The 12,065-nt window shown below is 42.2% G+C and overlaps 1 protein-coding gene across 7 annotated transcripts in view; it reads right to left on the bottom strand.

Moving 5' to 3' along the window:
• The window catches only part of KCNU1 (potassium calcium-activated channel subfamily U member 1), a 513,844-nt gene that overhangs the window by 183,669 nt on the left and 318,110 nt on the right, over positions 1-12,065 (bottom strand). For all 7 annotated transcript variants that reach the window (XM_063925441.1, XM_063925446.1, XM_063925442.1 and 4 more), the window contains 4 exons: positions 11,588-11,697; positions 10,586-10,651; positions 7,278-7,364; positions 6,485-6,585 (listed from right to left, as the gene is read on the bottom strand). In XM_063925441.1, coding sequence (XP_063781511.1) covers positions 6,485-6,585; positions 7,278-7,364; positions 10,586-10,651; positions 11,588-11,697 — 364 coding nt within the window. The remainder of the gene's footprint in view (positions 1-6,484; positions 6,586-7,277; positions 7,365-10,585; positions 10,652-11,587; positions 11,698-12,065) is intronic.

The raw sequence follows: 12,065 nt of genomic DNA, 5'->3' as shown, positions 1-12,065 counted from the left end.
CCAGCAATGTCTTTATAGAAGATATAAATTTCAATAACCAATTTTGCATTAGTATACTGTAGCGTCACTAGCTATAGATACTGTGGATGTTTTTAAATACCATGGTGTAAAAACATTCAATGTGTATGCATGGTTTTAGTGGAACGTGAACACCCTCTACTGTTAGAATAAGAGTATTGACCTTACAGTTAGTTGTTGGTCCATACGTAAACAAAATCCTACCCATCTGGTGTTTGCTGTCTTTCAAACCTGTTAAAGTACTGTATCTTTTATATCCAATAACAGTATTACCTGTGTCTATCTGAGTATTAATTTAAACTGTTAATTTTTGGTTGCAAAATTGTAAATGTGCGGTTTGTACTTTATTGGTATTATACTTTATAGCTTGCCACAAGTGGTCAGCAGCACTGTACAGAGGGCAAACAATTAGACAGTACAGGGTAAATAGTACAATATAGTAGACAAGAAACAAATAGCACTACAGCTCTCAACACACAATGTTGCAGATGTATTAACCTGCAGAAGGGATAAAGAAGTGATAAGTGCAAGGTGATAACGCACCAACCAATCATTGTGGATTTGAAAAATGACAGGAGCTGACTGGCTGGTGCGTTATCACCTTGCACTTATCACTGCTTTATCCCTTCTCCAGGCAATGGGTGCAACTAAAATATTCAGCATAAGCTGAAACCTGTACCTATTAGCGTAGACGCAGATAATGGATCTAGGTCATCAGGCGGAACTAATACAAAGATAGAGTGGGGTCCGGGGGCAGAGAGCCCAAGGAGGGGGTGTAGAATATAGCTGGTGTGTAAGAGAAGTAGGTAATAAGAACAAGAGGCAGAGGGCCCTGCTCATGGAGCTTACAGTCGAAACAAAAGAGGATAAACAAATGGAAGATATAAGGAGTGAGCCAGTGTAAGGTGAGTTAAAGGCAGGAAGCAGGAGATTTAGCATGATGAAGTAATGGGATGACATGCTTTTATGAACAGGTGAGTTTTCAGTTACTGCTTGAAGCAATGCATGCTGGGAGATAATCGGATACAATAAGGGAGATTACTCCAATAGTGAAGGGCAGCACAGGCAAAATCTTGAATTCCGGAGTGAGAAGTAGTAACTAGAGGTGAGGAAAGGCGATGGTCATTGGCTGACCGGAGAGGGTGGGAGGTAGTATGTTTTAAGATGAGGTGGGAGATGTAGGGAGCAGTGAAGCTGGAGAGGGAGGAGTTTGAAGAGAATTGTGTAGGGGAATGGGAGCCAGTGAAGGGCTTGGCAGAAAGGCGAGGCAGATGTGGAGCGGCAGGAGAGGAAGATAAGTCTAGTTGCAGCATTCAGTAAGGATTGGAGAGGAGTAATATGGCAGCCAGGGAGGCCAGTGAGGAGAAGTTTACACTTTACAGTAGTTGAGGCGAGAGATGATCAGTAAGTGGAAAATGGTTTGGTTTTCATCCTAGGAAAGGAAGGCTAAGATGGGAGCGATGTTCTGGAGCTGAAACCGACAAGATAGGGCAAAAGATTGAATGTGGGGGAGGAGACAGAAGAGACAAGAATGACTCCCAGGCAGCAGAGTTGGGAAACTGGGATAGTGGTGTTGTTGACAGTGACAGAAAGGTCAGGAAGGGTGGAGACTCTAGAAGGATGGAAAACAATAAGTTCAGTTTGGCCATGTTGAGTTTAAGAAAGTGCACAGACATACAGAAGGAAACTGGACATCTGAGAGAAAGGGAGAGGTCAAGAGAGAAGAGGTGGAGTTGAGTGTCGTCCGCATAGAGGTTATACTGTAGGCCGAAGTAACTGATGTGTTCACCCTCAGGAAAAGGTGTACAAAGAGAAGCAAAGAGAGCCAAGGGCAGAACCTATGAGGACACACACGGGAAGGATGGATTGGAGGGGAGAGGGAGAGTGGAACCAGAAGTAGACACAGAGAAGCAGCAGTTGATGAGGCGGAAGATAATATGTGTAATATTGTTTAACGTAAAAATACTGGACTTTATTAGTCAAGAAAGTTGTATAAGTTGCATATGCATAAGGGTGGGTCATCAATTGTCAGGTCAAGTATCAGAATGACGACTTGAATCTCTGTTATGTGGACGTCTGATGACCCGTATACACACGTGTCTGCATGTTAGAGCATATAGACATTGGACATGTGGAGAGGAATTCTGAATATTGTGATCAGATTCTATTATTGTATTCTGTGTTAGTAATGTTAAATTTACAAGAGTGTGATGTTTCCTGAGCAGAGAGTCCCATCTCTAGCAGATAATGGTATTAAAAAGCAGTTTGCACTGTCACTTGCTGGTTAATACATTTTAATTGTCTGGTAATAACTTAACAATGGCAGAGTGGCATTGCAGACCACTACATATAACAGTGCTCTGATGGTGACATGCATGAATACTTGGTTATAGCAGTCTTACTATAAGTCCATGGGTACTGTATAATATATGTATCCTGCCATGAAAGAAAGAATGTATATACTGTATTCACTGGTGGAGCAATTTGCATAATTATTACCTGTAATGTTTGCAAACCCCTGTATCACCTAAGCCTTTGCATCTCCCACCAGTTGTCCCCATAAGGACTATTGGCATACTGGCTCCTATTGTCTCTATTACTCCCTCCCATTAGATTGCAAGCTCTCAAGGGCAAGGTCATCTACCTTACATATCTGTCCACTTCTGTTTTCCTCTCATGTCACTGTCATGTCTTATGCTGAATTAGTGCTATACAGTATATGTATTGATCCAGCTGCATCCTTTCATCCTATTCTGCATAACTGCTATGTGCGTGTCTGTCATCCACGTCCTATGATGAATGACTCTATCTGCCATGCAGTGTGTTTGTAGTAACTTCCATTCAGTTTTACTTCATTCTATTTGTAATTGTTATATACTGTATGTAATGTAATTTTATCTGACACCGTTACTCATCTACCATGTGCTGGTATGGGAGGCATTTGATATGCCGGCTGTCGGGATCCTGGCACTCACCATACCGACGCTGGAATCCCGACAGCCGGCATATCAACAACTATTGTCCCTCTTGCGGTGTCCATGACACCCTTGGAGGGAGAATAAGCGCCACCGTGCCCGCAAGGGGCTCTTTTGCGCTTACCCCGCTGCCTGCATGCCGGTGGTCGGGATCCCGGAGCCGGTATGCTGGGCGCCGGGATCCCAAGCGCCGGCATAACATACCACACCCGCTGGTATAGTAAATGCTTTCTACTTATGCTATGGTTAGCTGTCCAGTAGTGTGCTTATGTGTTGTAATTGTGAGATGTTCTATGTCTACCCCTCATATGGTGCTACAGAAACTTTGTGGCACCTCATAAATAATATATATATATAGGTTGAGTATCCCTTATCCAAAATGCTTGGGACCAGAAGTACTTTGGATAACGTATTTTTCAATAGTTGCATACCATAATGAGATATCATGGACGATGGGACCTACTGTAAGTCTTAGCACAGAATGCATTTATATTTCACATACACCTTATACACACAGCCTGAAGGTCATTTTAGCCAATATTTTTAACAACATGTATTAAACAAAGTTTGTGTACATTGCGCCTTTAGAAAACAAAGGTTTCACCCTCACTCAAAAAATTCAGTATTTCGGAATATTCCGTATTTCGGAATATTTGGATATGGGATACTCAACCTGTATATTTTATATATATATATATATATATATATATATATATAGTCATTTAAAATACTGTAAGTACTGTATACTTGCCTTCTCGATTGGGATGAGATGTCTCAAACCTTGGAGAGAAATAAAGTACCAACCAGTCAGCGTCTGTCATTTTTTTCAAACACAGCCTGTAACATGACAGAATCTGACTGGTTGGTGCTGCATCTCCCTCCACTTTATCTCTCCCTCAGAATGTCCAGCAGATATCCACTTTTTGGGAAAATCTCCCACACTCCTGGGAGAATAGATCAGCCTTATTAAACAGCGAAGGGCAGGAACTCAAAGACGTGATTCGCTGCAAGATACCCCTGTGTGACAGGTAAAGGATCGGAGGGCCCCCTGTGGCTCTAGGGCCATCTGTTGACCACCAGTACTTTAGGCAGAGGCATCTGCAATCTTTACTTGCAGGTTACAAGATACATTGTGGTAATTTTTATTACCTACTTATATGTTTCTTGATTTTATAATGAAATCTCCTAAGTAGATACCGTTGTTGCTTAGATACACACTCTAAAAAGGTCTATTTAAGTTTATCTGAATATAAGCAAACATTACCTTACTGACTGCTTTAACGGAATTCAATTACGCAGTTTTCAGTTAAACGATCCTTTCATTTTACACGATCACCTCACAGAACAAAGACGTTTGAATTTCTTTCTTAGCATTTCCATTTTTTTGCTGTAATCTCCTGTTTCAGAGGTGTAACCTGACGACTAATGAATGAGCATGAGCTATTTGGAGGCTTGGCCTCATAGGCTGACGTTTTTAGCAGAATTGCGATCAGGCTAAAAACTGGCAATTCTGCGCATGCGTATGGGCCACAGGGCGCACGCGCAAAGTACTTTCACACAAAACTATGTAATTTTACAGAGGTCTGTGCGACGCTTTTCAGTCGCTCTGCTGATCGGTGAGTGATTGACAGGAAGTGGGTGTTTCTGGGTGGTAACTGAGCGTTTTCCGGGAGTGTGCTAAAAAACGCAGGCGTACCAGACGAAAACGCAGGAGTGGCTGGGAAAACGGGGGAGTGGCTGGCCAAACGCATGGCGTGTTTGTGACGTCAAACCAGGAACCAAACAGTCTGCAGTGATCGCAATCTAGGAGTAGATGCTACAGTATAAACAGTGTCCCTAGTTCATATTATGCTATAATACAGTGCTCCCTGTTCATATTATGCCACACTGTAGTTACTCCACTTCATATTGTGCCACATTACAGCACCCCAGTTCATGTTATGTAACATTATATTGGCCTCAAGTTAATTTTTTATCACATTGCAATGAGCTGATACAGAGCCAGCAGCACTGGGGCATAGCCAGTGACGTGTGGTGGGGTGAGGCAGAGGCTTTCCTGTCATACTAACGTTTGTGCCAGTTTTTACTGTATAAAATATATGAAAAATACAAAGAATATGTTTGAAATATCTTCTTTACATTATTCTAATCATTTTTATTGCCAAAACTGTGGAGTAAAAAGTCTATGGCAGGTGAGGCACCTATCTGTTCAGCACATCTCTAATCAAACTTCACCAAATTTCCAGGAGTTTATACTGCTGCACATGTGTATAATGCCCCCATGTACCCTTTGGCTCATATATTGCATGTAAATCTGGCTCTAGTGCAAGCCAGTGCCTCCTTAGCTATTTAGCTCACCGCACGTTCCTGATAGCCACCCAGAGTATCCAAAGGAAACCCTGGGCACACACCAACAGTAGAGCTGCCCGTAGCATCCTACTGATATTATGGGCAGTGCTCTACTTCCTAGTACCAGCAGGTACTAGGTGTGACATCATGATGTAACAGGTTTGGGGGTGGGTCTAGCATAGAGCCCTGCTCTGGCACTGGTTGGCTTTTTCTGTTATTGCCCTAGTGACTCCTAAGTACCAGTTGAATATCAAGGAAGCTCCTAAAGGCAAAGTCCACACCTAGGCCAGATCTAGAGGTTGAGTCTAAGGGGTTTATTTAATAAAGGTAGATTTTCATCAATTTCATATAAATAAAAATCGATCTCAATTGATGTTGGGCTTCAGGGACTGAAGTACACTTTTTTTAATAGATGTTTTTGATATAAATTTTTAAATGTTAGTAAATATTTGTTTTATCCCTGGAAGGACAACATCAATTTAGATTGATTTTCACTGATTTAATAAACCCCTAAAGGGGGGGTACACATGGAGCGATTTTCAGCTAATTTCTAAGCAATCTGACTAGATTGCTTAGGAATTAGCTGAACATCACTCAGTGTGTATGGGTGCCGGCAACAGCGATGCGCGGTACCGTGTGTCACTATCGCCGGTGCTAGATTGGGTTGCTCATTTCCCCACTGGGTGAAATGAGCGGCCCCCTGTGTCCGCGCTGTGCTGAGCGGGGGGAGAGATGTGTGCTGAGCGGGGGGAGAGATGTGTGCTGAGCGGGGGGGGAGAGATGTGTGCTGAGCGGGGGGGGGGAGAGATGTGTGCTGAGCGGGGGGGGAGAGATGTGTGCTGAGCGGTCTGTGCTATCTTCCCGTCAGTTACGGCCCTTAACGGTTGCTGTTTGCTTTGACCAAATCCTGAAGAATGAGGTTAATCAAATACTAGATTTTTTGAGTGAAATTAAATATTTAGGGAAATATTCATCATTGTGCCCCATCTGCCCCGTTACTTCGATTTCCAACTTGCATGGTATCTCCTATGCTACCGCAATGCTGAAGAAACTGCTATTTCCACATGTACAGTATAACAGACCTATTCAGTTTGATGAACAGGCCCCTTAGTGCATTTCCGCTGTATAGAAAAGTAAAGTACCTGACACCTGGTAATGAGCAGCTCTCTGTTTGCAGGCACATTTCCTGATGAGTAAGGGATCAATTATGTTGGCGTGGCAAAGACTGCAGTATAAGGAAGCCCTGCGGGAGGATACATGTTAAGTATTAAAAAAAACTTGTTGCTGTTGCAATCTTGTATTTTCTAAATGAAATGAGTGGTTTGATGAATACTAATCCCTTGTGACACAGGTCGTATGGCTGGGACACACCTCACCCTGGAGCTTTTCTTTGCCCTTTATGTCAACCATCCCATTCTAAAAAATAAAAATATATATATCTACAGTATATATGTATATCTGACTATCACACACACACACACACACACACACGCGCGCGTTGATGAACGACACTCAAACTGTAGTCAGTTGCATCAACCCATTGGTTTATTAAAAGTTTACAATTTTTTGGACCACACTGGTCCTTACTTACGTTTTTGTTTTACTTGAGAATGGACCTGTGTGGTCCGAAACATTGTAAACTTTAAAAAACCAACGGGGTTATGCAACTGACTATAGTTTGGAGTGCTGTTCATGAAGGAACTTTTATAATTATTTCCAGCAGCCAACCAATGTTCAGGGAGGGCATGTAGATGGAATCGAGAGGAAGGCAGAGTTGGCTGTTTTCAGACATATCTTTGGCAACAAGAATAGGGCTAGTGCAAGAGTACATTGGTACATGAGGTCCATATAACTCATGCACAAAATGGGAAGCAATTCCAGTCAACTTGCAATCAACTCTGCATCAGACCCATAACATCCAGAGTCCAGACCAACCTCTGCACGTCTGCCAGAGATCTTGCGATGAAGAATCCAGTTGTGTTCTCTTGCAATACAACGTGAGCAGATGGGTTTACTAAAATACTAAAAGATATACAGGGTCAGAGTATGCAATGCTAAAAATACACTATAAATATAGAGGGTTTCTGCAACATTGATCTCACTGGATTCATCAATGGCACAAATTAGGGAGCAAAGTTTTTCCACTGAAACAAACTCGCTCCAGCTGCAGCACATGCACCACTTAGGGGAAATTCATCACCAACTACATGTTTAATGTAATTCTGAGACTATTACCTGCCCAACTTGCAATGCGGTAACTTAAACTACTGTACTTCTTGCATTTATCATCCTGGCAAAGGGCTAGAAGCATGTTATACTGTACTTGGCTTAGGGGTGCGGACCTGTAAAGCGTACTGCAGCTGTCTGGCTGTGAATGCGTCAATAGGGTCTGACAAACAGTTAGAGCAGAGCTGTAACTAGACTTTTTGGTGCCCTGTGCCAGAAAGAGAATAGGTGCCCCCCCTCGCCCCCCTTTCCTCCATTTTTCCAATACGGACATAAGGCGAATGCCTCTCGGGGAATAGGTATGACAAATCTGACCCCAGAGAAAGCCAACGCTATGATGCCCCTACACACACACACACACACACACACACACACACACACACACACACACACACACACACACACACACTGTATATATATATATACAAAATGGAGCAGATCCATGCAGTGTGCAGCCACACATCCGATCACTTGCAGCCATACACCACATAGATCTGCCCTGCCGCAACGCTGATCACCCCTTCACAAAGTACAAGCTAAACTTCAAATAGTTAAAACTCTGCAGCTTGGAATTATCTAGCTTTCTATGCAAGGGCAGATAGCTCAATGAATAGAGTGTCCGACTGCAATGTCATAGGCAACAGGTTTGGATTCTGGGCACATCAGCATCCCCAAGTGTAATAAAGGAACAACAAAGAGCTCTCAAGTCAAGTCCATGAATTCTGTATACTGTAGGTACTAGCGACAAAAGAGGTGGGGGTAGGAGACAGGGGCGATCAGGAGATGCTGGGCTTCAAAGAGGGGGGAAGCTGCAAAAGTAATTAGATACAGTAATTCACAACTGACAAGTGCTGCCAACAGCGCCTCCTACCCTTCAGCGCTATGTGCGGAGCACACTCCGCACACACCTAGTTATGGCCCTGAGTTAGAGTTTCCCATTTTCACTGTTATAGTGTTATCAGCCCATAGAAGCACTTGACTCCAGGACCTACTGGTGTATACTATATACTGTATATTTACAATTTGAATATTTTAAGCACAGTGAGAATAACTGATTGTATTGCATTGGAGCATTAACACTCCAGGACAATGATAATAAAATATTATTCAATAAAAAGACCATTCAGTCCCTTATTTTTAATAGTGAACATTTATTATTGCTACAGCTTATGATATTACATGAGGACAATTCAGAGGTGTAATTAGGTGCCATGGTGCCCGGAGCAAGGGTATTTTTTGGCGCCACCTCTTCTTTACTGAATTAGGTGCATCTTACATTTGAAAAGAAAAATATTTAAAAATCCTAAATTGGTGACAGGGTCAGTTCTAGACCTTGTGGATCTCATGGCAAAAGTTTCCTTTAGGCGCCCCCCATGCTTTAAATAGGGACAGTTCACACTGAGTTCGTGCAACAAAAATATAGGGGTGTAGCTTCATGGGTAAGGGACATAGCCACAGAATAGTACAAATTCAGATTACACTGCATAGTATTGTCTATTGTTCATATTACACTGCACAGTAGTGTCTGTTATTCACATTACACCACACAGTAGGGCCCCCTATACACGTTACACAACACAGTAGATCCGCTCTAACATGTTATGCCACTGTAGAGCCGTTTTTACACGTTACACTACGGTAGAGCTGTTTATACACATTACACCACAGCAGAGACACTGATACACGTTATGCCACAGTAGAGCCGCTAATATATGTTACTGTGCAGCTTCTAATGCAGAGAGAGGTGTCTCCTGCTGTTGCCTCTGACCTGCCCTGTTCTCTACCTAGTCTCCGAGTCCATCAGTTTGTCTCCTCTTTCTGTCTGCGGCTGCCTGTACAGCGGTCCACAGGATAGCGTGCGGAGGGGGGAGGGGGGGTGTTGGCAGGCAGGTTTGCGCACTTCAACTTTCCTGGTGCCCGGTGCTCGCTCACTACACGAGCCACCCTCGCTACACCCCTGGGACAATTATGTTCCAGAATTGGCTTGAGTTTAGACATTTATTTGTTTAGACAATGCCTAAAATCATGTGCTTTTTGCATATTACCAAAAGAGTTGCAGTTGGAAATGGAGGGACTGTGGTAGCTATTTGAGATACTGTATCTACTGGGGCCCGTCCTTCTTAAATCCTGGTAATATTTACAGTAGGTTTTGTAAGGTTTCCTGGTATGTAGCTGTTTTCTGGGGAGTTCATGCAAGATTACTTTCAGAAACATTCCTCTTATCATACACTAAATCACTCTTTCTGCAGGTATACACCATACCTCCCAACATTTAATAAGTCCCAGGCGGGACTCCTCTGCGCGACAAAGCCGCGTGGCCTCAATAAAAGGGGGCGTAGTTGAGTATGAATCTCGTCTTCCCATGTACATCTTATACATAACCCACAAGTACATTTCTTACACCAGCACTGCCTCATGCTTGACACATCACCAGTTTGCTACAAATCAAATGAATTACATTTTGTATCGGCAATGCGAAATACAAGCACTAAAAATACATATCATGTTCTGCCCAGACACAAACTATAAATCTGGCGATGTACTGTAGGTTGATGCAAACAAAAGATAGCAATTCCATTAAAAGTGCAACCAAACTATAAGGAACATTATGGTTACCTAGAAGACTGCAAGCTAACTCACATGAAAAGCTTTAGGCCTGTGTGCAATGTTCTTCATATCTTTATTATAAAACAATGGACGTTGGAGAAATACTTCTAATCCCACCTTCCTGTACAACATTAAACATGCTTTCAACATAGTAACAGAACAAATCATACAGTATGTTGTATGTATAACGAACCTCAGGCATTATTTCATAGTGCATTGGCTTGCTTTATAATGGCTTCATGTGCTATTTTATATTGCTTTAATTTACTTTAGAAAATGTTACAATATTTTTGATGTGAGAATTTGTTTATGTTACATTGCTTTGAGTCAAACAGGGTAGGGATAGCGTCCCAAGGCAGGGATGATTATTAAGTTATGTTTCTAATTATATTTACATACTGTGTATATACCTAAATCCTTCAGACGTTCTGTATTCTATTGCCATCAACACAATGTTCATCTTTACAAAGCACAGGCTGGAAGAAAAAACTCACACAAGTCAGAGATCTAGGTTGGATGAGCGGAGAGATTTCCATTACAGAGCATGATAATGAAAGAAGTGGTAAGTACAGGAGACAGACTGTTAGCAAAGTTCTCTTTCTGTAGCAGCCATTTCCCTGAAGCTGCCTCAATGCAGTAACACTGGGGAATTGTATTGAATAATTATTGTTTGTGTTGTGAGTTAGGATACTGTATATATGTATGAAGGTCTTCTCACATCTAGGGGCATATTTAATAGGGTCCAAGTTAGCCGGAGGTGCGGGCTGCCGACCAATCTCAGATGATTTTTAAAGCAGAAATCATTTACAAACTTGTAAATGATTGCCACTTTAAAAAAAACATCTGAGATTGGCCGCCATCCCGCAGCTCCGGCAAACTTGGACCCTATTACATATGCCCCCTGGTTTGTGGTTGTTAACAAGTTTGGAGAAATCCTGTCCTACTGACAAAATTTTACAATCCACTTCTGTGGCTAATTGGAAACAAACCCAATCTTTCCAGAATTAGGCCGAATGTCCGGAACTGACTGTGTACTGCCATTGCATGATTGCACAGTAACATGGCTCATTTCTGGACAGATGATATTCAACCATTTAAAAAAAAAAGTAAAAACATGCCCAACGCTGAACTTTTAAGAAAATCATTTTGATCTATTTGAACTTTAATTAAAAAAAATAACATTGGTGGGAGTAATACAATAGTCTATAGTAAATAATCCATCTAGCAGAGCCACATGGCCTTAATAAATTCAATAATTCTGATTACAAGACACAACATATTTATATTAGACATTTCCATTTTTATTTTTTTTATTGAGTAATAAGCGACAAAGTGTGTTTTTTTACCAGCAGTTTTGTCAAGAATATTTTTGAATCCTAGTCTTGCCCTATTTTCTTATTTAGTTAACATACCGGCAGGCATCAGAGAAAGACATCCCCACAAAGGCATTAGAAAGGATCTCAGTCATCAGGGAGTTACTGGAGCCATCTAGGAAATGCCACTGCCAACTGCCTTGCTTCACCTGAATGTTATGTGACAGAAGAGAACAGGGCCAATTATTATAGACCAGAGACAACTATTATAGCACAATCGAAAATATATATTTCACCTTGCTAGTCAGTAACTGCAACCTACATCTATGCAGGGGGCCAAGAGGGGGAGGTGGGTACTACGCAGGCCCTGGCTTGCTAGGGGGGCTGGCAGTTTGTCCGGGTCAGCTGCTGAGTCCCTCTGCAGTGCGCGGTACTCGCTTGTTGGAGAGGGCCGGCGGGGGCCCAGGTTAGCTGCTGAAGAAGACATTGTCCTCCTTTGCAGCATCGCACAGCATTTTTAAAAATATACAGTATCTTTTTTTGGGGGGGTGAGATGTGGAAGTGTCTAGTTCCCCTT

This window comes from Pseudophryne corroboree, chromosome 6 (genome assembly GCF_028390025.1).
Source record: "Pseudophryne corroboree isolate aPseCor3 chromosome 6, aPseCor3.hap2, whole genome shotgun sequence".
Classification (NCBI taxonomy): Eukaryota; Metazoa; Chordata; class Amphibia; order Anura; family Myobatrachidae; genus Pseudophryne; species Pseudophryne corroboree.
Note: the sequence above shows the minus strand (reverse complement) of the source record. Positions and strands in the feature narration are given on the sequence as shown.